At 38.6% G+C, this 27468-nt stretch overlaps 1 protein-coding gene across 33 annotated transcripts in view; it reads left to right on the top strand.

Annotated features, from left to right (window-relative positions):
- The window catches only part of CFAP95 (cilia and flagella associated protein 95), a 243907-nt gene that overhangs the window by 60711 nt on the left and 155728 nt on the right, over positions 1-27468 (top strand). For 31 of the 33 annotated variants that reach the window (XM_081504761.1, XM_081504570.1, XM_081504507.1 and 28 more), the window contains exon 5: positions 11980-12037. In XM_081504761.1, coding sequence (XP_081360887.1) covers positions 11980-12003 — 24 coding nt within the window. In that variant the 3' untranslated portion in view covers positions 12004-12037. Of the gene's footprint in view, positions 1-11979; positions 12038-17456; positions 20061-27468 lie in introns of those variants that run through there. The other 2 variants (XM_081504786.1, XM_081504730.1) reach the window with 1 other exon arrangement.

Below are 27468 nucleotides of genomic sequence, written 5' to 3' on the forward strand. Positions count from 1 at the left end.
AGAGATTAGAATTTTGGGGTTCAGTTCTGTGTTCTTTGTGAGAGGGGAATACTGCTTCTAAGCTGTTAGGGAACTAAACCATGGCTTGGCTTGGATCAGGAGTAAAAGCAGATTCAAATTATCCTCCACTTTTTCTTTCCTCCCCACCTCTTGCTCGCTAGTTTTTTCAAGGTTGGTTTCTGAAAAATAGTCTTGGCATTCAGCAGTTGTGGAAGAACTATCAGATTTGTCTTCACAGCTTCCTCAGTAAATAGGAGGAGGAAATGACAGGGATGTTCATTTTAGCTTGATAGGAGATTGTTTTAAAATGATGGTTGCTTGTTGAGAGTGAGACAGATTTCCCAGAGTGGCTATAAGATCTCCCTTGCCTTGTATCACACAGTGTCAAGTAGAATTCATGGCTCTCTGTGGCTATACTCGTTCTAAAAATGGATGCTACTTCTACTGCTGTCAGTGATTGGATTAATTCCAAATTATTTCATTAATTGAGTTGGTAACTTAGATTCAGGTTCTTAGGTGGGACCGTCTGATTAGTTGAATAGATGTCGCATGTCAGTTTTCTGGCTGTTGGGAGGCGGGGTGAGAAAAAGTCTGCCCCTCTTCTTGACAAAACAGAAAAGAAGCAGTTAACCTTTAAAATTCTTCCAGATTTAAGAAGCTGTGATTCCATGGTACATCATCTTATCCTAGATTTTGGTACATCATCTTATCGAGTCATACATGTTACCACTGATGTTACTTCAGGTGTTGGTATTTTAAATAATACATGGCTTTAAGGATAACTGCCATATCAGACTCCTTTTCCTTTCTCATCTTACAAAACACTTTTAGTTGTTCTCTACCTTACAACTGTTAAAGGTTGAAGAGGCCATGAGTGGCAAACTGTGGGTGGTGCTGGATTAAAGCCAGCTGGTGAACTTCCAAGTGTCCTTTCAGCATGGCATATCTTGGTGAATTTACCAGCATCTGTTCTTCAGTTTTACATTTCCAGAAAGACAATTTTATCTGTGCTTCAGAATTTATCTGACTCATGGAAATTGAGTTGTGCACATTAAACTTACAAGAAAAGCCAGAATTCTAATTAGTTAATTTATAATGGGAAATAAAATCTTCAAGCATACCAGTCATGTCAGCCTAAGAAAAGCATTCTCTCTCATTAAAAAAAAAAAAAGCTGTATAGAAAGCCAAACTCTAATCAGAAGGTTGCCAGTCTGTTTGTAATCAGAGTGAAGGGGATTAGCTATATGACTACGTCAATGACCTCAGACTTTGAATGCCTGATTGTAATAGGACTCTTTTGGCTGTATGTAAGAGAAGGCACAATTAAAATTACCTTGGGCCCAAAAGGGAGTTCATTCAAAACAGCACTCAAGTACCTCATGGAACTCTGGGAAAGTGCACTGAAGAGTTGAGCTTCAGAGACTGCTGAAATCAGGACTAGAAAACCTCCAGGATTCTCTTCCTGTTGGCTTCATTTGCTCCCTCTTAGGACAGGCACATTATATCCCATAATTCTCATCACAGGAGAGTGACCCTTTCCCATTGGTGTTTCTTAAGATATTTTAGGGGAGAGCTCTGACAGACATGGGCTGGAGGCTGATCTTTGGACCTCTCAGCTATTGATAGTGATGGAGTGGTAGAGGAGGCATAGCATAGGCTTGCTCCTGTGACTTCAGACATGAATTAAAGTAAAAGTTGTCTGCCATAAGTTGGATTGGAGCCCTGACATTGATATACTCCAGCTCTGTTCTATTTATGAGCCAGAATACCCTTTCCTCAGGATATGCCAAGAACCAATGCTTCCTTTATCTCTCTCACCTTTTGCTTTCCTGAGTTTCTGTGAAGGCCATTTCTCTTCTATGGACTTTTTCTTTCCTTCCTTATGTTCTTTATTTGGGTACAGCTTTAAGCTGATATCTGAGAGGAAGATTCATGTTAGTCTTTCATATTTTTATTCTCAAATGATAATTTGATTAAATACATCACTTAAAGATTGTTACCCTCTTCTTCAGATTTATAGAAAAGAAAAGGAGAATCACTAAGAGTTTATAAGTAGCCATAACTGACTGAAAGTCATTATTCAGTACTGTAAAAGTTTCCATGTTGTCTAGCTATATCATTGCCATTTCAGTTAATCTTCTACCTCTGTTTACTTTGAATTCTCATTGAATTCTCTATGTTTCTTTATGTTTTAATTTATTTTATTGCTTTATTCATTTAGTAAATACTTTTCAGTGCCTACCTTGTATCAGACTCGATGCCTGGAGGTGATAATAAAGAAAGGGAAAAGGGCCTGATCTTCATGACCCAGATAACCACAATGGTGTGATCACTCACCTAGAGCCAGACATCCTGGAATACGAAGTCAGATGGGCCTTAGAAAGCATCACTATGAACAAAGCTAGTGGAGGTAATGAAATTCCAGTTGAGGTATTTCAAATCCTAAGAGATGATGCTGTGAAAGTCCTGCAGTCAATATGCTAGCAAATTTGGAAAACTCAGCAGTGACCACAGGATTGGAAAAGGTCAGTTTTCATTCCAGTGCCAAAGAATGTTCAAACTACTGCACAATTGCACTCATCTCACACGTTAGCAAAGTAATGCTCAAAATTCTCCAAGCGAGGCTTCAATAGTACATGAATCATGAACTTCCAGATGTTCAAACTGGTTTTAGAAAAGGCAGAGGAACCAGAGATCAAATTGCCAACATCCATTGGATCATCAAAGAAGCAAGAGAATTCCAGAAAAACATCTACTTTGCTTTATTGACTACACTACAGCCTTTGAGTGTGTAGATCACAACAAACTCTGGACAGTTCTTCAAGAGATGGGAATACCAGACCACCTAACCTGAGAAATCTGTATGCAGGTCAAAAAGCAACAGTTAGAACTGGACATTGAACAACGGACTGGTTCCAAAGCAGGAAAGGAGTATGTCAAGGCTGTACATTGTTACCCTGCTTATTTAACTTATATGCAGAGTACATCATGAGAAACGCTGGGCTGAAGGAAGCACAAGCTGGAATCAAGATTGCCAGGAGAAATATCAATAACCTCAGATATGCAGATGACACCACCTTTAATGGCAGAAAGTGAAGAAGAACTAAAGAGCCTCTTGATGAAAGTGAAAGAGGAGCGTGAAAAAGTTGGCTTAAAACTCAACATTCCTCGGTGTCATGTACCCCAATGTTCATCGCAGCACTGTTTACAATAGCCAGGACATGGAAGCAACCTAGATGTCCATCAGCAGACGAATGGATAAGGAAGCTCTGGTACATATACACAATGGAATATTACTCAGCCATTAAAAAAATACATTTGTATCGGTTCTATTGAGATGGATGAAACTGGAGCCCATTATACAGAGTGAAGTAAGCCAGAAAGAAAAACAACAATACAGTATACTAATGCATATATATGGAATTTGAAAAATGGCAACGGTAACCCTATATGCGAGACAGAATAAGAGACACAGATGCATAGAACAGTCTTATGGACTCTGAGGGAGAGGTGAGGGTGGGACGTTCTGGGAGAATAGCATTGAAACATGTATATTATCATATGTGAAGCAGAACACCATTCCAGGTTCGATGCATGAGACAAATGCTCAGGGCTGGGGCAATGGGATGACCCAGAGGGATGGGATGGGGAGGGAGGTGGGAGGGGGGTTCAGGATGGGGACCACATATAAACCCATGGCTGATTCATGTCAATGTATGGCAAAAACTACTACAATATTGTAAAGTAATTAGCCCCCAACTAAAAAAAAGAAAAAACCTCAACATTCAGGAAACTAAGATTATGGTATCCGGTCCCATCACTTCATGGCAAATAGATGGGGAAACAATGGAAACTGACTGACTTTGTTTTCTTGGGCTCCAAAATCACTGCAGATGGTGACTGCAGCCATGAAATTAAAAGACACTTGCTCAATATCTTGGTTCAGGAGTGCCCTCTTCTGTTGAATCAGTGAAATGAGCTTTATTTCGTTAATGGCATCTTTTATGAAAGAGTGGTGGTTCCAGGACCCTTAACTTGTGGGCTTAATCTCTTATTTTTCTTTACCTTGTTAGTTTCCTAGAGGCAGTGCCTTCCCAAGACTGCTATTGTGGTGTTACATACTTTCCAAGTCTTTGTCTTGGAAAGCCGATGTTCAAATCCTCTAGTCTCAGGCTTGTTTTCAGCATTTTCCCAACTTGTTCTCAGTATTTCTCTTTCTCCTCTTCCATGTAATCCTTGCCTGATTTTGCTCCTAAATGGGCTGTGGATCTGGTTCTACTGATTCTGGATTGTTCTCCCACCTCTGTGTAAACAGAAGTTTGTAGTCTTTTCTAGCCTCTGTTACATTCTGTGCATCAACACTTACATGATTTTGTTTGCTGTTAATCTATACGGTTTTGGAAGATGTATGCAGATTTAGGTTTAAGGAACCCAAGTTCTAGGCATGTGGTACATTCTTCCTCTATAACTGTGAATTAGTCATTTTATCCTAGTGATTCTGTCATTTTTTGTCTTACATAGTCTGTGTGTTGTTAGGTTTATTGATTTGGGATTATTATGTCTTCTTTAGTGACTTATTCCTTTAATCAGCAGGTAATGATCTTTATAACTAATAATTTTTGATTCAATATCATTTACGTATGATATAATATAGAACACTTGCTTTTGGTTAATATTTGTTGGATATATATTTTTATATCCTTTTATTTTCAAACATTTTTTTGAAAATAATTTTATTTTAGATGTAAAAAGCATAGAGTTGGGGAGGAGATCAACCAAGATGGTGGAGTAGGAGGACATGGAACTCACCTTCCTCCATGAACACATTAAAAAATACATCTACGTGTGGAAAATTTCCCACTGTAAACTAAGTGGAAACTGTCAGAAAGACCTCTGTACAACCAAGATTATAACAAAAGTCCACACGTAATCAAGTAGAGAGGAAAGAAAAGCAGTCAGCCTGGGATCTGTGCCCCTGGGAGGGGACCCAGAAGAAAAAGATTGCATGAGTGGAGACATGCCCCCAGAGACTGAATGGTTCAAGTCACACATTGGGTACCCCAGTCCTAGGGCTCAGAAAAGGAGAGATGAGCCCCCTTGGCTGGCCGGAGGACTGCTGAGACTAACAGAAGGGTTATGGGGAGCCTGGATTCTGAGGCAGATCAGAGGTCAATTGAAGACTGCTCTAGTAGTTGCTGGGTTTCCTGCAAACACTTTGGCATGTGTGCCAGCCTGAGCTGAGCAAATGTTCTAGCCTCACTTACTTCACATCACAGAGATCTAGGACTGCCAAGACCAGGGAAAAAGCTTGGCCATGGGATACAAAAGTGACTTGGTTCTCAGTGGAGGCACAACGGCCATTGTTAATGCTTACTCAAGCAATGCCTCAGAGACAGCTCAGAACACTACTGTGACAGTGGCTAGTCTATCACAGCTCATGCCCCAATATATGCCAAGAGTCTGGAACAAGACAAGGATGCCCAGTCTTGCTGGTTCTATTTACATGGTATTGGAAGTCCTAGCCACACTAGTCATGTAAGAAAAGGGAATAAAAGGCGTCCAAGGTGGAAGGGAAGAAGTAAAATTGTTACTATTGACAGATGACATGATACTGAATATCCAGTGAACCAGTGAAGTTGCTCAGTTGTGTCCAACTCTTTGCGGTCTCATGGACTGTAGCCCACCAGGCTCTTCCATCCACGAAATTTTCCAGGCAAGAGTACTGGAATGGGCTGCCATTTCCTTTTCCAGGGGATCTTCCCAACCCAGGGATCTAATCCAGGTCTCCCGCATTGCAGGCAGATGCTTTACCATCTGAGCTACCGGGGAAGCCCTGATACTGTGTATGCTGCTGCTAAGTCGCTTCAGTCGTGTCTAACTCTGTGCGACCCCATAGATGGCAGCCCACCAGGCTCCGCCGTCCCTGGGATTCTCCAGGCAAGAATACTGGAGTGGGTTGCCATGTCCTTCTCCAGTGCATGAAAGGGAAAAGGGAAAGTGAAGTCGCTCAGTCGTGTCTGACTCCTAGCGACCCCATGGACTTCAGCCTACCAGGCTCCTCCATCCATGGGATTTTCCAGGCTAGAGTACTGGAGTGGAGTGCCACTGTGTATGCTACTGCTACTGCTAAGTTGCTTCAGTCGTGTCCGACTCTGTGCGACCCCATAGACGGCAGCCTACCAGGCTCCGCCATCCCTGGGATTCTCCAGGCAAGAACACTGGAGTGGGTTGCCATTTCCTTCTCCAATGCATGAAAGTAAAAAGTGAAAGTGAAGTCACTCAGTCGTGTCCGACTCTTCGCGACCCCATGAACTGTAGCCTACCAGGCTCCCCCGTCCATGGGAGTTTCCAGGCAAGAGTACTGGAGTGGGGTGCCATTGCCTTCTCCGGCCACTGTGTATAGAAAACCCTAGAATCTCCAACAAAGAACTATTAGAACTAATAAATCAATTCAGTAAAGTTGTAAGATACACGATTAATATACAGAAATCTGTTGCTTTTCTTTACACTAATACTGAGCTTTCAGAAAGAGAAAGCAAAAAAGGGGGGGTACTCATTTAAAATTGAATAAAAAATTATAAAATACCTAGGAACGAACTTAACCATGGAGGTGAAATACCTATACCCTGAAAACTATAAAACATTGATTTATATTTTTATAAATTTAAATTGAAGATGATATTTAAAGGAAATTAGAGATGATATTTTAAAATGGAAAGATATTCCATGTTCATGGACTAGAAAATTAATATTGTTAAAATGGCCATACTATCCTAAGCAAGCAATTAATGCAATTGCTAAATACTGCAGCTGTTAAATACTCATGACAGTTTTCATGGAACTAGAACAAATAATCCTAAAGTTTATATGGAACCACAGAAGACTAATGTGTGTTAATGTGTGGCAAAAAATTGCCAACGTGATCTTCAGAAAAAATTACAAGGCTGAAGGTATCATTCTTGCTGACTTCAGAATCTACTAAAAAGCTACAGTAATCAAAAGAGCATGGTACTGGCATAAAACCAGATACATAGATTAATGGGACAGACCAGAGAGTCTAGAATAAACCCTTGCATCTATGGTCAAATAATCTATGACAAAGTAAGCAAGAATATACAGTGGAGAAAAAGAGACTCCCTTCAATAAGTAGTGCTGGAGATAAAAACTGGACAGCTACATGTAAAAGAATGAAATTAGAACATTCTCTAACACCATATTAAAAAAATAAATTATAAATGGGTTAAAGACTTGAATGTAAGACTGAATACCATAAGGCTCCTAGAGGAAACATAAGCAGAACACTCTTTGACATAAATCATAGCAGTACTTTTTGGGATCTGTCTCCTAAAGCAAAAGAAATAAAAGTAAAAATAAACAAATAAGATAATAAATAAAACTTAAAGGCTTTTGCATGGCAAATGAAACCATTGACAAAATGAAAAGATAACCTATTGAATAGGAGAAAATATTTGCAAATGCTATCAACAGGGGGTTAATATACAAAGTATATAAATAGCTTATACAACTCAATATCAAAAAACAAACAACCCAATTAAAAAATGGCAGAAGACCTGAATAGACATTTTTCTAAGGAAGACACACAGATGGCTAAGAGGCACATGAAAAGTTGCTCAGCACTGCTAATTATTTGAGAAATGCAAATCAAAACAAAAATGAGATACTACCTTACACCTATCAGAATAGCTATCATTAAAAAAGAACACAAATAACAAATGTGTGTGAGGATGTGGAAAAAAGGGAACGCCTGCACACTCTTGGTGGGAATGTAAATTGGTACAGACTCTGTGGAAAACAGTATGAAGTTTTCTCAAAAAACTAAAAATAGAACTACCTTATGATCCAGCAATTACACTCCTGAGTATATTTCCAGAAAAAACAGGAACACTAATTTGAAAAGATACATATACTGTAATGTTCAGAGCAGCACTGTTTACAATTGCCAGGATGTGGAAGCAACCAAAGTGTCCGTCAACAGATGAATAAAGATATGGTATATATATACAATGGTATATTTTACTTAGCCATAAAAAGAGTGTAATCCTGCCATCTGCAGCATCATGGGTGGACCTAGAGAATCTTAGGCCAAGTGAGAAAAGTCAGACAGAAAAAGACAAATACTGTCTGTTATCATTTATATGTGTAATGTAAAAAAATAATAAAACAAACAAATGTATATAGCAAAATAGAAACAGATCCATAGAAAACAAGCTAGTGGGTTACCAATGGGGAGAAGGAAAAGAGGAGGAGGAAGATAGGAGTATGATATACAAAACCACTATGTATAAAATAAACAAGCAACAAGTATAGACTGTACAACACAGGGAATTATAGCCATTATTTTGTTATAACTGTTCATGAAGTATAATCTATAAGAATACTGAATCACTATGCTGTACCTAAAACTAATGTAATACTATAGATCAACTATACTTGAAAACCAAAAACCAAAAAACAAAAAACACCCCATAGAGTTGGGCTATATAGTACAACTTGATTTTCAATTTAAGTCTAAGAAAATATTTTCACTGATGGGTTTAATTCCTCTACTTTCTTTGTGATTACCAAGGTGTTTAGTTTTTTATGATTTTAATTTGTCTTCTGAGCAGAAAAAATTTTCACTTTTTTAAAATCTTTTCCTGCTTTCTATTAGATTGTTCTTTAAAAATATTAAATAATATCCTATTTGCTGGTTTGAAAGTTACACTTCTACTTTTTGTTCTTTTAATTGCCAATACTCATACTTTTAGAATCACCTAGAGCAGGGGTCTGCAACCTCCAGGATCTAATGCCTGATGGTCTCCAGTGGAGCTGATGTAATAATAATAGAAATGAAATGCACAATAAATGTAATGTGCTTGAATCATCCCCAAACCATGTCCCCCCATTCCCAGTCTGGAAAAATTGTCTTCCACGACAAAAAGGTTGGGGACCACTGACCTAAAGGGGTTGTTAAAGCAAGATTGTGGGGCCCACTCCTAGAATTTCTAATTCGGTGGACTTGGTGTGACATCCAAGTATTTGCATTTCTAACAAGTTCCCAGATAATGCTAATGTTGTGCCTCTGGAAATCACATCTTGAAAGACAGTAATTAATTGGTGGTTACCACCAGATAAATATTAGCATCTGTACCCAGTAACCATTCTTAGTTGACATCCTAGTTATTTTTGAATTCTTCTACTTGTTCTCTACCCTCCCATCAGCTCAGTTCAGTTCAGTCGCTCAGTCGTGTCCAACTCTTTGCGACCCCATGAATCGCAGCACGCCAGACCTCTCTGTCCATCACCAACTCCCAGAGTTGGTCTACCCAAACCCATGTCCATCGAGTCGGTGATGCCATCCAACCATCTCATCCTCTGTCATCCCCTTCTCCTCCTGCCCCCAATCCTTCCCAGCATTAGGGTCTTTTCCAATGAATCAACTCTTCGCATGAGGTGGCCAAAGTACTGGAGTTTCAGCTTCAACATCAGTCTTTCCAATGAACAGCCAGGACTGATCTCCTTTAGGATGGACTGGTTGGATCTCCTTGCAGTCCAAGGGACTCTCAAGAGTCTTCTCCAACACCACAGTTCAAAAGCATCAATTCTTCGGCACTCAGCTTTCTTCACCGTTCAACTCTCACATCCATACATGACCACTGGAAAAACCATAGCCTTGACTAGACGGACCTTTCAGCTCAGTCATGTGTTAAAATGTTTAAATTTCATTTTTTTCCTGGTATTTTTAGGTTTGCAATTCTCAGATGAATTTCTTTGACCATCTAATCCCATAATACTGCCAGGAACAGAATCAGGACAATAATTTCTCATAGGAGAAAAAAATTTTCCGTATTCTGAGTACCAGACAGAGAGAAACTTTCTTACAAGTTTCCCTAGTCTGATGGCTAGAGTTTCTTTGGTCTCTTTTATATGTAGGTACAACATTTACAGACTCTTGGCTGGAAGTAGCAGTTAAGTTCTGGCAGTATACAGTCTATAGGGTCACAAAGATTTGGACACTTAGCACACACACATATGGAGGTACAGCCTTTACAGACTCCTGATTATAAGTAGCAATTTAGCTCTGTGCCTTCTGTGAACCCAAGGTCATGTCTCCTGCCCTTGATAGGCAGTTCAAACTCCAGCTTTGAGTCTTAGGCTGTGTTTGTCCACTTGGGGGAGAAGGATGTATTTCACTCAGGATTTCTATGTATTTCATGGAGTCAGTTCAGTTCAGTTCAGTTGCTTAGTTGTGTCCGACTCTTTGCGACCCCATGAATTGCAGCATGCCAGGCCTCTCTGTCCATCACCAACTCCCGGAGTCTACCCAAACCCATGTCCATCGAGTTGGTGATGCCATCCAACCATCTCATCCTCTGTCATCCCCTTCTCCTCCTGCCCCCAATCCTACCCAGCGTTAGGGTCTTTTCCAATGAGTCAACTCTTCGCATGAGGTGGCCAAAGTATTGGAGTTTCAGCTTCAACACCAGTCCTTCCAATGAACACCCAGGATTGATCTCCTTTAGGATGGATTGATTGGATCTCCTTGCAGTCCAAGGGACTTTCAAGAGTCTTCTCCAACACCACAGTTGGAGAAAAAGCATCAATTCTGCAGCGCTCAGCTTTCTTCACCGTCCAACACTCACATCCATACATGACCACTGGAAAAACCATAGCCTTGACTAGATGGACTTTTGTTGGCAAAGTAATGTCTCTGCTTTTAAATATGCTATCTAGGTTGGCCATAACCTTCCTTCCAAGGAGTAAGCGTCTTTTAATTTCATGGCTGCAATCACCATCAGCAGTGATTTTGGAGCCCAAAGAAATCAAGTCTGACACTGTTTCCACTGTTTCCCCATCTATTTGCCATGAAGTGATGGGACCAGATGCCATGATCTTAGTTTTCTGAACGTTGAGCTTTAAGCCAACTTTTTCACTCTCCTCTTTCACTTTCATCAAGAGACTCTTTAGTTCTTCTTCACTTTCTGCCATACGGGTGGTGTCATCCACATATCTGAGGTTATTGATATTTCTCCTGGCAATCTTGATTCCAGCTTGTGTTTCTTCCAGCCCAGAGTTTCTCATGATGTACTCTGCATAGAAGTTAAATAAGCAGGGTGACAATATACAGCCTTGACGTACTCCTTTTCCTATTTGGAACCAGTCTGTTGTTGCATGTCCAGGTCTAACTGTTGCTTCCTGACCTGCATACAGGTTTCTCAAGAGACAGGTCAGATCGTCTGGTATGCCCATCTCTTTCAGAATTTTCCACAGTTTATTGTGATCCACACAGTCAAAGGCTTTGGCATAGTCAATAAAGCAGAAATAGATGTTTTTCTGGAACTCTCTTGCTTTTTCAATGATCCAACGGATATTGACAGTTTGATCTCTGGTTCCTCTGCCTTTTCTAAAACCAGCTTGAACATCTGGAAGTTCACGGTTCACATATTGCTGAAGCCTGGCTTGGAGAATTTTGAGCATTACTTTACTAGCATGTGAGATGAGGGCAGTTGTGAGGTAGTTTGAGCATTCTTTGGCATTGCCTTTCTTTGGGATTGGATTTCTTTGGGATTTCATGGAGTGGAGTTTTGTGAAACTATGTAATCTCAGTCTACCTAGTTGTGTATTATTTTTCAGTTTCCATCTAGCAGAGAACATGGGGTATAGGGTCAAAAAGTTTGAAAAGTAGAAAGTGAATGGAAAAGAGTACTTGTCTGGAATGCACCTGAGCTTTGGGACTTGGTAGCATATTATTAGTATAGAAGAATAGTAGGTGGCATTGGAAGTAATTGAAGGAAGGCATCTTGCTGGTGATAGTTAACACTATAAGTGAGGCCTGGGAATTTTAAAAATTTAAAGTTTTTATTAGGGCCAATCTTCCTTGAAATGTTTTTGTTTTGTTTAAAGCACATACTACTAAAAAATTAAAATATTTTTCATTTGGAGTCATTCTTTTCTCAGATATTGACTTATCTTTCTTAGGTGTACATTGACAACATATGCTGAAGAATATGCTCCACCATGTGAATATCAGCCACTTGTGAGTATAAGAGAGCTGAAAAGCCATATTCTAATATTTATGTGCTTAATATGATTCTTTACATCTAGTGTCAGTAGTTAAGCTTGAGAAGAAAGGACAAATTGTTGAGATTTATGATGTTTTATATTTTTCTAGAGATATTAGCTATTTGTGGGAGTTAATGAAATATTTTATGGTTATGATTTATTTTGGGAACAAGTTGATAGATTTCAGGGAGGAAATATTGCAGTATCTAAAATATATTAGTTTCTTTCTTCCTTATCTTTGTTTTGTTGTCCTGCTCCATAAATTCAATTTATCTGGAATAAGAATCTACTTTTCTATTCATCTGTATTATATTAGCATGTGAAAATAAGTGGTTTAATTTAGCCCTGGGAAATATGTATGCTGATAAAATATGTCCAGTTTACAACTTCAGTATACTTGTACTTAAAATATTATACAACAAAAGCAAAACAAGGCTGCTTCCTATTAGTCTTGTTCTAGAAGTCCTAACTGGTGCAATAGATAAGAGACTTAGCTACTGAAAAAGAGGAGAAAAAAAATCTTTATTTTCAGATAGTATGATTATCTTCTCAGGAGAACCAGGATGTTAAAATAATAAGTTATTAGAATCAGTTAAGACCATTTAGTAAGGTGATTGAATATAAAATAAATATATCAAAGATAGTATCTTTCCTTCATATTAGCAATAACTGCTTAGTAAGCAAACTATAAAAGAAAAAAACATACAAATTGCTATAGCAACACAAATTTTAAGTACTTTTATGAAGAAAATTCTCAGATAAAGATCAATAAAGAAGATGTGGAAGCTCCTCTCCAAAGATGGTAGACAGGCTACTTACCCAGCAAGAGTTAAATGTTCCTCCACCTTTTGAATCACAGCTGTCAGGTGACAGATTTGATCAATAGAACATGATAAAAGTAACCCTATGCCAAATCTGCTTCCAATTCCTGGAGCACTGAGCCACTATGAGTAGGAAATCTAGGCTACTCTGCTGAAGGGAGAGGCCATGAGGAGGGATAATGATGAGCTTAACTTATGAACAATGAAACCATCTTGGACATCCAGCCTAGTGGGTGTAGACTGCAGCTTCAGTTGTCATATGACTACAAACCACAAGAGATTGCAAGAAAATAATAATAAATTGTTATTTGAAGGCATTAAGTTTTGGGTGGTTTTTTTTTTTTAAATAAATACACACCAAAGGTAACTGAGACAGAAATCTCAAGTACAGGGGAATAACTACAGTTTAGGGGACTGGAAAACTAAATTAAATATAAGTTAAATTTATAAATTTAATATAATTACATTAATTATAGTCCCAATGGGCTTTGTTTACTATCTGAGAACTCTAAGATTCTGGAAGTTATTTGAGAGTAGAAACAGATGAGAATAATCAAAGTTTTTTGAAACAGTGGCATAATCATTTACAGAAATAAAAGATTCCTAATACTACTAATATTATAATATTATTTATTTTTGCTTATTAAAAAATAGAAGTCAAGCTGTTAGAAAAGCAAATATGATGGCTTATGGATTAATATGCTTAATACATAAAGAATTCAGATTTATTGGCAGGAAAACTGTTAAAACCCTAGGGAAATGAGCCAAAGGCATATAAAGACAATTCACAAATTAGGAAATAATTATTATTAGTTACAGGGAAAATCCCAGTCTACAAATAATAGAATGTGTGAATTAAAACAGTACATTTTTTTGCTAGTAAAATTGGTGATATTTTTTAAAATAATAATACTCTGTTGAGTGACACTGCGATGAGATGGCTACTTTTTATTTTTTTCTATTGCCACAAATATTGTAAATTGTTTTAGTCTTTCTGGAAAGGAATTTTGCAATGTAAATTGATATACTATTTGATCTAATAATTCTAAGGGTTTTCCCAAGAAAAATATTTCAAACCAGGGATAAAGTTTATATCCAATGATATTCATCACTGAATTATTTATTATGGCAAACTTGGAAATTACCCAATGTTTTAGTATTGGGTACAGTACTCTGGGGATTCAGAATGAGTCTCCAAAAAATGTATCACTCCTGCATGAGGATTTTTTGAGCCAAAGACCCTGTGGGTTAAGATAACCTACTCTCCTCCTTTAACTACCTAGAAGAGTTTAAACTGGGAATTTTTCTCAGGAAAAAAAAAGTTATTACTGGAGATAAATTTTAGCTAAGTAGCTGCATCTATATTGCAGGGCAAATGTCTAATTGCCAAACATCTGCTCTTATTGTCTTGTGAACCCTCCTGTTCTTGGAAGCCCCAGGCCCCTATCCCATTCCTTAGTTCAGGATGACATGTACACCTCATTTTATCTTTCTGTCTTTGAAATTTCTCATGTATGTTGGGTTCCTGTATGTATGAAATTAAATTAGACTTTTTCTGGTTAATCTGTTTTATGTCAGTTTAATTCTTAGACTAATCAGAAGAACCTATAAGTGTAAAGGAAAGTTTTGTTTTCCTTTCTGACAGTACTAATTGAATAGGTTGTAATCACATAATGAGATATTTTATATATTTATATATTCCACACTTTAGAAAGTCCATGGATAGTTCTTAGTGTCTTGATAAATCTTATTTAAGATAAAGAAAATCATTAAGATACAAAATTGTATGTGTATTTTTCCTCCATGTTTTTATGTAAAAGTATGGAGGAAAAAAGCCTGAAGAAACTGTTAAATGCTAGTAAAGTTGGCTAGTGAATGGTGAAATTCTAGGTGATTTTCTTCATCATTATACTTTTCAGCATTTTTCAGTGTAGCAAGCGTGGTGGTTTATAATCAGAACCACAAGGAAACGTACATTATTTAAAAATGAGTTTCAGGCTCATTTCCTTATATACATGGGATTTGGCCCCATCTCTAAAAAAAGGAAGTTGAAAGACACATAATTAAAAACTCACGAAATTCAAAGGACTAATTTTCCCATAAGCATAAATACAAAGAATGTGGGATGTATTTTTTGGGTGGATAACTCTTTAGCCACTGTGTTATGTATTTGTGCTTTTAATTTTTTCAGCATTATTTCTAGTATTTCTCATGTTGCTTGTTTCCACGTTAACAACACAGCATGCAGCATGTGATGGCAGTTGCTTGGCTTTATTTAGAGTTTGTTCATTTACTTCTAAGTTTCTTGTCAAAGCAATTGACTTTGAGGCATGTTTTCAGTACTGCTTCTAGCACCCCCATTTAATAATGCTTGCATTACATTGTTATAGAATATAAAAAATATTTTAAATTGTAATGACAGTGAATGGTTAAGTAATAGCAGAATAATGACTGAACTCAGACTTAGAAGTTATCATACACATAAAAAAATGTATGATTCATAAAATACTGACAAAATAAGGAGAATATATTTTACTTGTTAGAGACCTCACCATGTGGCCTTTGCATAAAAACAGCTCACCATTCACTCAGGCTACCTTTGCAACTATGCAGTTTCTGAAGAAATCTTAAAATATTTTGATTTGTATTATCTCAAATTTTGTGCATGAATTGTGGTCTCTTACATTTGCTTAATTCATATTTGCATAAAGTAGCATGGAATTATAAGAAGTTTTAAGGGAGTGCAAATTATCTCCCCATATGAATGAATAAATCCAAAATACTAAGAAGCTATGAAATTATTTCTAAGGAGAGAAATGAAAGAGAATTGCAAGTTACTTCTTCAGAATTCCACTTCCTAAAGGGGGTATTTATTATGACTCACCCAATTTCAATGAAAGATACCTTCTCTTAAAATCTTCCCTATCCTTCTCCCAAAGAACCAAAATAAAGGAAAAATCACAGAGATGTTACATCAGAAGATTGCTCTAAGACTGGATGTTTGTAGGGTCCATGAATCTTTGAGACAAAGGACAAGTGAGAAGAGGGTAATGGTGGAGAGTCAAGTGAACACACTCAGGATTAGTAAGGAAAATAATTAGTTCAGGCATGGACTTGCAAACTCAGGAAGTTGAAGAGTCTGGGGAATTAAAAAACAAACAAGCATGGCAATAGTGAAGGAGTGAGAGAGCTAAAAGAATTAGAGGTAGTGAGCAAAGGGGATGTACTGGAATTTATTGATATGTCTGATTTAGAACAATTTGGGGGAATGATAGATCCCAAGATGTGGTCATGGGAATGAGGTGTTATAATGGAATCTAAGCCATTGACTTGAGAAGGTGAAAAAATGGTAGGTGAGAGTGTTGGCTAGATTCTAAATATGGGTGTAGAAGTCAGCCTACAAGATAGTAGGAAAGAAAGGTAGGATCAAAGACTGAGTCAAAAGACCAGTCCCTCGGTGAAAGCATTTTGGAGATTCATGGCTCCTCCCAGCCCTGCAGCTGCCATTTGAGTACATCTGATTGGTTTTTACTGTGTGAATTACCGTCCTTTTTCCTAAATAGAGCTGTCTATTGAATTATCTTTCCAGGCATATGTGTAGCTTTAAGCCAGAAAATGTTGCACATCTCAGTTCTTTCAGAGATAAAAAACAGGAGTTTTTAAATACAGAGTTATGTATTAAAGCTGGCATGCATTCCAAATTGATTATAAGGAACCTAAGCAATGTTGCCCAGTAGGCAAGAAAAGAGGCTATATCTGTTTAAAATATTCCCAACAATGGTAGGATTGACCTATCCTGTCACTAGGATTCTATGCCCTGGTACGGATACAGCGTTGTTAAAATATTGATATTTCTGTGCCGTTTAGAAATTTGTTGTGGCCTTGAGTTCTCCAGAACCCTGCTGCCTCAGTAGCCCAGCATTCTGGACTCCCAGGACCCAGGGCTGCATTATGACTTACCTGGGCCCTAAGGACTTTCATGGGCTCCTTCTTCCACTGAAAGAAAAAAAACTAAATAATTTATTTTACAACTGTATTGCCGTGAAGGCAAATATAATCCAGGTTGGATTATATTCATTTTTGTTAATTTAAAGACTTATTGAAGAGATGTATTTTTAGGCTGCATTTCTCATTGGTATTTTGTAAAGATTACCTATCCTTTTTTCTTTTATATTTTTGTACTGTTTTGCCTCCTTGCCTATTTTTGACTATTTGTGACTATATTATTGTCTTTTATAGCCACGTTATGTGATCATGATATTGTTAACCCTCCTGAAATTATTATCAGTATGCTGCTGCTGCTGCTGCTGCTGCTGCTAAGTCGCTTCAGTCGTGTCCGACTCTGTGCGACCCCATAGACGGCAGCCCACCAGGCTCCCCCGTCCCTGGGATTCTCCAGGCAAGAACACTGGAGTGGGTTGCCATTTCCTATGAGTGTTATTTTTGTTGTTGTTTAGATGCTAAGTCATATCCAACTCTTTTGTGATCTCATGGACTGTAGCTTGCCAGGCTTCTCTGGCCGTGGGATTTCCCAGGAAGAATACTGGAGTGAATTGCCATTTCCTTCTCTAGGGGATCGTCCTGACCCAGGAATTGAACCCGCGTCTCCTGCATTGCAGGCAGATTCTTTACTGCTGAGCCACCAGGGAAGTCCAGTGGGTGTTATTACACAAAACTAAATCATACAACACTCATTTTTTCCTGAGAAGTACTTTTGGACTTTGGTACTCTATTTTAAGCAAAATTTTCTGTATAATAGCTGCTATTGCTTACTGCCTTGAGATGTTTATGGGTATTAAATTACTGAAATCATTTCCTGGCTTCAATATGAGTTTCTATCATTGAATAGAGTTTTTCAAAATGGTGTTTGCATTTTTCATTATGGTAAAATATAAAAAAATAAAAGTACCATTTTAACCTTTTTTTGGTTGACAATTTAGTGGCACCAAGTACATTCATATTATTGTTATAGTCACTTTGAAAATTCTAATTTTAAAATAAATTAAAATACTTTTGTGGGAACTTTAAAATACTATGGGCCTTAGACACTGGGTTTTCTGTGCCTCATGGCTGAGTGGGCCCAGCCTGGACTTTCTTTCTGGTAGCTTAACACCTGCCTGACAGGGGCATCTAAAACTTGCCCAAACTGCTTGGTGTGTATTGATTTATAAATACTTTGTATATCATCCGAAACTAAGATTCACCTCAGCTAGGAGTCACCTTGAGCACCATCAAGAGCCTTTTATTGTTCTATTAGGCTCAGAAACATGAAAGAAACTCCTTAAAGGCTGAAATTACCCTTAGTTTCCTGCTTCCCAGGAAGGGATGTCTAACAGGGGCTTGAAAAAGAAGATAAGGGAAGGAGTGACTTACTGAAAACCATCGATAGCTGGGTCAGAAAGTGAATCTAGAACAGGTTGGGGTTTCTGTAGGAAACATTACCTGTCTCAACTAAATTAGCTTTCATTTCCACTTCTTTTTAAGGCCTTCTCTTTGTATCTTTGCTCCATTCTGTGTCCCCATGATCTTCCATAATTCCAGTGTAGGTAGTCTTTTTCTTTTTTTCTTGTTCTTTTTTTGTTATTATTATTGTTTTTAAAAACATTATAGCGTGAAAAGTTGTTCAGTGTAAATCTGGTCACACTGAGTAATCATGTGTAAGTCTTGTAGTCTAGAATAGAGTGTAGTTTTGCCAAGCTTTCATCCAAAAAATTAAGGTTGAACTTTAGTTAGGTAATGTTTCAGAGTCCATGATGTGTCTTCATGACTTTTATTTTAGTACTACTTCACTTTGTACTGCATGTTAATATATCTACTATTTAATTTTCTCTTTTTTCTATTGTTAAGTTTCTGACTCACTGTCTGCTAAGAGAATAATCATGGCCATTAGCAGAATACTCTTGTTTATCTTATTATGTACTGTTGACTGAAATGAAATGAGAGAGAGGTTTACATTCTTCTGCAAAAGAGGTGTAGTGGTGAGGGAGTGGAATTGGAGAAGAAGGGAGAGAGGTCACATGCTTGTACCTAGCATTTTTTGATTGACGTCAAGGTGTTTCAAAATCCTGCTGCTAGTTAACCACAGAAACAGCCCTCTCTTACTTGGGTTCTGAAGGAGATGTTGGCCTTCCTTGATGTATATTCATACCTGAAAGATCTCAGTGTGTGCTGTACATATGTGTGCTGACCTTAAACATGTACATATGGCCATGATTTTGTAGCTTATAGGCAAATAATTCTGAATCTGAGTCTCATGGCATTCTCCCAGTGCTAAGAGACCACATTTCCTAAAATGGACAAGAATGGGTGAATTTAATTCAGATGACCATTATATCTACCACTGTGGGAAAGAGTCCTTTATAAGAAATGAAGTAGCCCTCAAAGTCAACAAAAGAGTCTGAAATGCAGTACTTGGGTGCAATCTAGAAAATGACAGAATGATCTCGGTTCATTTCCAAGACAAACCGTTCAACATTACAGTAATAATCCAAGTCTATGCCCCAACCACAAATGCCACAGAAGCTAAAGTTGAATGGTTCTATGAAGGGCTACAAGATATTCTAGAATTAATGCCAAAAAGAGATGTCCTTTTCCTCATAGGAGACTGGAATGCCCAAGTAGGAACTCCAGATACCTGCAGTAACAGGCAAGTTTGGCCTTAAGGTACAAAATGAAGCTGGACAAAGGCTAACAGAATTTTGTCAAGAGAGCACACTGGCCATAGCAAAAGCACCCTCTTCCAATGACACAAGAGATAACTCTACACAAGGACAGCACCAGATGGTCAACACTGAAATCAGATTGATTATATTCCTTGCAGTCAAAGATGGAGAAACTCTATAAATCAGCAAAAACAAAACTTGGAGCTGACTATGGCTCAGATCATGAGCTTCTTATTGTAAAATTCAGGCTTAAATTGAAGAAAGTAGGGAAAATCACAAGGCCATTTGGGTATGACCTAAATCAAATCCCCTATGACTATTCAGTGGAGGTGATGAATAGATTCAAGGGATTAGATCTGGTAGACAGAGTGCCTGAAGAACTATGGACAGAGGTTTGTAGCATTGTACAGGAGGCTGTGACCAAAACCATCCCAAAGAAAAAGAAATACAAGAAGGTAAAGTGGTTGTCTGAGGAGGCTTTCTAAATAGCTGAGAAAAGAGAACTGAAAGGCAAGAGAGAAAGGAAAAGATATATGCAACTGAATGCAGAGTTCCATAGAATAGCAAGGAGAGATAAGAAAGCCTTCTTAAGTGAACAACGCAAAGAAATAGAGGAAAACAATAGAATGGGAAAGACCAGAGATCTCTTCAAGAAAATTAGATATATCAAGGGAACATTTCACGCAAAGATGGGCACAATAAAGGACAGAAATGGTATGGACTTAACAGAAGCAGAAGAGATCAAGAAGAGGTGGCAAGAATACACAGAAGAACTATACAAAAAAGATCTTCATGACCCAGATAACCACGAAGGTGTGGTCACTCATCTAGACTCACACATCCTGGAATGTGAAGCCAAATGGGCCTGAGGATGCATTGCTACAAAACACAGCTAGAGGAGGTGATGGAATTCCAGTTGAACTGTTTCAAATCTTGAAAGATGATGCTGTTAAAGTGTTGCATTCAATATGCCAGCAAATTTGGAAAACTCAACAGTAACCACAGGACTGGAAAAGGTCAGTTTTCATTCCAATCCCAAAGAAGGGCAATGCTAAAGAATGTTCAAACTACCACACGATTGTACTCATTTCACACGCTAGCAAGGTAATGCTCAAAATCCTCCCAGCTAGGCTTCAATAGTACATGAGCCGAGAACTTCCAGATGTACAAGCTGTATTTAGAAAATGCAAAGGAACCATAGATCAAATTGCCAACATTCACTGGATCATAGAGAAAGCAAGGGAATTCCAGGAAAACATCTACTTCTGCTTAATTGACTATGCTATAAAGCCTTTAACTGTGTGGATCACAACAAACTGTGGAAAATTCTTCAAGAGATGGGAATACCAGACCACCTTACCTGTCTCCTGAGAAGCCTGTGTACAGGTTAAGAAGCAACAGTTAGAACCAGACAGGGAACAATGGAGTTGTTCAAAATTGGGGAAGGAGTATATCAAGGCTGTGTATTTTGTAACCCTGCTTATTTAACTTCTATGCAGAGTACATCATGTGAAATGGCAGGCTGGATGAATCACAAGCTGGAATCACCATTGCTGGGAAAAATATCAATAACCTCAGGTATGCAGATGATACCACTCTAATGGCAGAAAGTGAAGAGGAACTAACAAGAGCTTCTTGATGAGGTTGAAAGAAGAGAGTGAAAAAGCTGGCTTAAAATTTAGCATTCAAAAAACTAAGATCATGGCATCCGGCCCCATCACTTCATGGCAAATATGTGTGTGTTGAGTCATGTCCAACTCTGTAACCCCATGGACTGCAGCCCCCCAGGCTCCTCTGTCTATGGGATTTCCCAGGAAAGAATGCTGGACTGCCATTTCCTACTCCAGGGGATCTTTCTGACCCAGGGATTGAACCCGTGTCCCTTACATACTCTACATTTGCAGGCGGATTCTTTACCAACTGGGCTACCTGGGAAGCCAAATAGAAGGGGGAAAAGTGAAAGATTTTATTTTCTTGGGCTCCAAAATCACTGCGATGATTACTGCAGTCATGAAATTAAAGGACACTTATTTGCTCCTTGAAAGTTTTGACAAAGAGCTTCCTTGTAGCTCTGTTGGTAAAGACTCTGCCTGCAATGCAGGAGACCTGGGTTCATTTCCTGGGTCAGGAAGATCCCCTGGAGAAGGAAATGGCAACCCATTCCAGTATTGTTGCCTGTAGAATCCCATGGACAGAGGAGCCTGGCAGGCTACAGTCCCTGGGGCCGTAAGAGTTGGACACGACAGTGACTAAACCACCACCACCAGACTACATATTAAAAGAGACATCACTTTGCTGACAAAAGTCCATATAGTCAAAGCTATGGTTTTTCCAGTACTCATGCATGGATGTGAGAGTTGGGCTATAAAGAAGTCTGAAGGCCTAAGAGTTGATGCTTTCTAATTGTGACATTGGAGAAGACTCTTGAGAGTCCCTTGAATTGCAAGGAGATCAAACCAGTCAATCAACCCTTAAGGAAATCAATCCTGAATATTCATTGGAAGGACTGATGCTGAAAAGTGAAGCTCCAATACTTTGGCCACCTGATGCGAAGAGCTGACTAATGGAAAAGACTCCGATGCTGGGAAAGATTGAAAGCAAAAGGAGAAGGGGGCAACAGAGGATGAGATGGTTAGATGGCATCACTGACCCAGTGGACATGAGTTTGAGCAAACTCCAGGAAATAGTCAAGGACAGGGAAGTCTGGCATGCTGTCGTCCATGTGGTCGAAAAGAGTTGGACGTGACTTTGAGACTGAGCAACAACAATAAGCTTTAACCTTAGGATCATTTGGCAGTTGCTCATATAGTTCCACAAGGCTTCCCTAGCTTCTCTCATTGATCTTTATTTAGATATAGAGATGGATAGACACATAGATAAGATGGAGAGATAGATAAGATATATAGATAATCTACCTATCATATCTATCCTCTCTATCTCAACATTCAGAAAACTAAGATCATGGCATCTGGTCTCATCACTTCATGGCAAATAGATGTGGAAACAATGGAAACAGTGACATACTTTAGTTTTTTGGGCTCCAAAATCACTGCAGATGATGACTGCAGCCATAAAATTAAAAGACACTTGCTCCTTCGAAGAAAAGCTGTGACCAACATAGACAGCATACTAAAAAGCAGAGACATTACTTTGCCAACAAAGGTCCGTCTAGTCAAAGCTATGATTTTTCCAGTAGTCAGGTATGGATGTGAGAGTTAGACTCTAAAGAAAGCTGAGCACCGAAGAATTGATGCTTTTGAACTGTGACGCTAGAGAAGACTCTTGAGAGTCCCTTGGAGTGCAAGGAGATCCAACCATTCAATCCTAAAGGAAATCAGTCCTGAATATTCATTGGAAGGACTGATGTTGAAGCTGAAACTCCAATACTTTGGCCACCTGATGCAAAGAACTGACTCATTAGAAAAGACCCTGATGCTGGGAAAGATTGAAGGTGGGAGGAGAAGGGGATGACAGAGGATGAGATGGTTGAATGGCATCACCAACTCAATGGACATGAGTTTGGGTAAACTCCGGGAGTTGGTGATGGACAGGGAGGCCTGGCATACTGCAGTCCATGGGGTCGCAAAGAGTTGGACACAACTGAGTGACTGAACTGAACTGAGAAGTCAGGTTATTTTTTGATGTGACTATTCATATAGACCTCCATTTTTTTCTTTGGGATGACCCTAACCCTAACTCGTTAATGATATAGATGTTTATACTTATATTCACAGTCTATACTTCCTTGAACTTCCCATGACTATTTTTCTTTAGTTGAATACCTTTATTTGTTACAAATGTTTCTCCTTTGTAAAATTTTATCAAATAAAAAGATACATTAAAAGTTTCTTAAATAGGTAATAAAAATATATCCAACTATTTGCATGTTCTTTACAGCTGCATTAAACAGTTACTCTTATTCAATCATCGGGGAAAAAATATCCAATAGAAATGAAATCAATTTAAAAGTAATGTAGGGAAATAAACAAAGGAATCTGTCTAAAATGCCTATGCTCTATGATTCCCAGAGTCAGTAAGGTAATTTTGGCTATAGGGGAATTGTTCTTTTCTTCCCACATCACTCTGTGTGTGTGCTTAGAAGACAGCCTTATTAGGGGAAGACAGGTCTTCAGTCAAGTGCATGTAAGTATGGAAGAATTTTATATGTGTTATATACTGAAATTAAACAAAATATCACAGCAGTCTACTTTAATTCTCTTTTAATTCCATCCAATGTGACATTCGGATAAATAAGCTTGTTGCCTCCATGTGTTTTAAAGAGTAAATGGAATACACCAAATGAGGATGCTTAAAGGCATGCTAGGGAAGAATGATCTTTGCTGTATGAATGCCAGGTGGCTAATAGCTATCTGTAATGGTGGACACAAGGTTAATTCGCAGTGACTGATTTGGGCAGAAAACGTAACCCATTATGTACTTTTATGAATGAGCTCTCTAGATGAAGGAATTGAGACTGCTCTCAAATTATCTAGTGATATTAAATTAGGTAGAGTTATTGATATTCCAGAAGGCAGGCCTAAAACTGAAAATGACCTTGAAAAATAAAAAGTCCTTAAAAAACAGGATGAAATCAAATAAGAATAAATGAAACCACAGAACAACCCCTTGAAAGTTTGTGGGGGAAATGGGTAAGGACTGGGTATATGGTTGACTAAGAAACAGCAGTGTCATTTTATCCTGAAAAAATGGTTTGGAAGATAAATGATGCTTAGAGGTTATGAGAATGAGGTGGGAAAGGGATGGGAATCTAAGAATTGGATACCCATCACTTACTGATACATTTTATTGATGTAAGTGGTAAAACCAGGTCTTATTTGTCTTTCACAATGCGGGAAGGTTGACAGGGCACTCAAGAGGACCCTTCTGTAATATCCTAACCTGTTTTTCTATGATCTTTTAAAAAGAAGAAGGAAGAAAAAGAGAAGAAAAGAAAACTTTATTAGCCTTAATGCAGATATTCTGTACAGTGATTCTCTTGCTGGGTCTTTAGTAGTTCCTGTTGCTACAGGGCCTGTTTGCCCTCTGTGTTCCTTTCTCTGACACTTTTTTTCCATCTTCTATCAGGATGTTTCAGTTTCCCCAACCATTCTCTGAAACAGCACACTCAAAGATGACAAGAGATTGATTTTTATTGTTGGTTGTGTTTTATCAGGTCTTGCCCTCTATGATGCTTCTTTGGAAGTGAGTAGTCATTGGCTACCACTACATTCTTTGCACCCTCCCTTTCTTTAGAATCTATGGCTTTGCAATGCTCTCTCCATGCCTTTTTGTCTCTGTCTTTCATGGCTTCTTTATGAATCCAGCCATAATTATTCCCAAGAATTGGGTCCCAGAACCCTGCTCCTCCCATTTTACATAATCTCAGAATATTAATCCACTCCCATGGCTCTGTAACCATCACTTTTGAGAGGTAACTTATTTTTATATAATTTCAAACTTACAGGAAATTTATAAGGCCAGCACAAGGAGCTCCCATATAATCTTTACCTAGAGTCACCAATTATTTACCATTTGAGAGTAGATTGGAGACTTTGTGCCTCTTTACCTGTAAATAATTCAACGTGCATTTCTTAATAACAGACACATAGCCATGGTGAAGTTTTCAACCTCTCAGAAAATTGATACAGGATAATTGTGTAAGCCAGAGTCCATATTCAAATATAATCCATGGTCCTAGTGATATTCTTTATCGTTATTTTACCCAATCAATTATCACGGCTGTGCATAGGGCACTGACTTCTCTCTAGGACATCTGTCCAACAGCATTACCTTTCAAATAAGCATTTTGTACTGATGTCATCTCTAATTAAAAATGTCTGAGAAGTGACTCATCATTGCCCCCTTAAACAAGTCCTCCTCATCTCCATGTCTTTTTAATTCTTTTTAATGGTGTTAGAAAAAGCTAGTGGAGGTGATGGAATTCCAGTTGAGCTATTTCAAATCCTGAAAGATGATGCTGTGAAAGTGCTGCACTCAATATGCCAGCAAATCTGGAAAACGCAGCAGTGGCCACAGGACTGGAAAAGGTCAGTTTTCATTCCAATCCCAAAGAAAGGCAATGCCAAAAAATGCTCAAACGACTGCACAATTGCACTCATCTCACACACTAGTAGAGTAATTCTCAAAATTCTCCAAGCCAGGCTTCAGCAATATGTGAACCATGAACTTCCAGATGTTCAAGCTGAATTTAGAAAAGGCAGAGGAACCAGAGATCAAATTGCCAACATCCACTGGATCATCGAAAAAGCAAGAGAGTTCCAGAAAAACATCTATTTCTGCTTTATTGACTATGCCAAAGCCTTTGACCGTGTGGATCACAATAAACTGTGGAAAATTCTGAAAGAGATGGGCATACCAGACCATCTGACATGTCTCTTGAGAAACCTGTGTGCAGGTCAGGAAGCAACAGTTAGAACTGGACATGGAACAACAGACTGGTTCCAAATAGGAAAAGGAGTACGTCAAGGCTGTATATTGTCACCCTGCTTATTTAACTTCTATGCACAGTACATCATGAGAAACGCTGGGCTGGAAGAAACACAAGCTGGAATCAAGATTGCCGGGAGAAATATCAATAACCTCAGATATGCAGATGACACCACCCTTATGGCCGAAAGCGAAGAAGAACTAAAGAGCCTCTTGATGAAAGTGAAAGAGGAGAGTGAAGAAGTTGGCTTAAAACTCAACATTCAGAAAACTAAGATCATGGCATCTGGTCCCATCACTTCATGGCAAATAGATGGGGAAACAGTGTCAGGCTAGTTTTTTGGGCTCCAAAATCACTGCTGATGGTGATTGCAGCCATGAAATTAAAAGACGCTTACTCCTTGGAAGGAAAGTTATGACCAACCTAGACAGCATATTGAAAAGCAGAGACATTACTTTGCCAACAAAGGTCCGTCTAGTCAAGGCTATTGCTTTTCCAGTGGTCATGTATGGATGTGAGAGTTGGACGGTGAAGAAAGCTGAGCGCCGAAGAATTGATGCTTTTGAACTGTGGTGTTGGAGAAGACTCTTGAGAGTCCCTTGGACTGCAAGGAGATCCAACCAGGCCATTCTAAAGGAGATCAGTCCTGGGTGTTCATTGGAAGGACTGGTGTTGAAGCTGAAACTCCAATACTTTGGCCACCTCATGCAAAGAGTTGACTCATTGGAAAAGACCCTAATGCTGGGTAGGATTGGAAGCAGGAGGAGAAGTGGACGACAGAGGATGAGATGGCTGGATGGCATCACTGACTCGATGGGCATGGGTTTGGGTAAACTCCGGGAGTTGGTGAGGCCTGTCGTGCTGCGATTCATGGGGTCACAAAGAGTCGGACACAACTGAGCAACTGAACTGAACTGAACTGAATGGTGTTAGAACTCTCCCAGCCATCCAGATTTGAAGGTATGAGCATCTTCAAATCTTTATCCCCACTTAGGCTAGTAAGTCCTCTAAATTCTTCCTGTGAAATGTCTCCTCTAATACAGCTCTGCTTAAGCTGTTTTGCTCTGTTGCCCACCCATTCCACACTTTAGATGAATTCTGTTACCCTCATCTATCCAGAAGACTCAGACAATTCAGTGATAGTCCTATCTTAAGAGTACTTTGTCAGAACTCAGGTCTGTGTGGCACCAGAATAGTGGATCAGCCAATAATGTGAGATAATTCACAAATCTCTTTCTATATACAATTTCTAAACACTTCTTCCCAACCCACTTAATAGATATTGAGTAATCATTTAGATATTATGTTAGAGTGTTGAAACTCTAACAATTGTCCGCAATTCATATATGCAGAGGAAGTATGTCTAACTGATCACTGGCCCTCTTCCTAAGCCCATCACCAGTGGAAAAACACTAATTCTCAATCAACATAAAGCTTAGTCTGATTCCATGATTTAAATAACTCCTATAAGAAA

This window comes from Giraffa tippelskirchi, chromosome 1 (genome assembly GCF_054371585.1).
Source record: "Giraffa tippelskirchi isolate mGirTip1 chromosome 1, T2T-mGirTip1v1.2.pri, whole genome shotgun sequence".
In the NCBI taxonomy this organism is placed as follows: domain Eukaryota; kingdom Metazoa; phylum Chordata; class Mammalia; order Artiodactyla; family Giraffidae; genus Giraffa; species Giraffa tippelskirchi.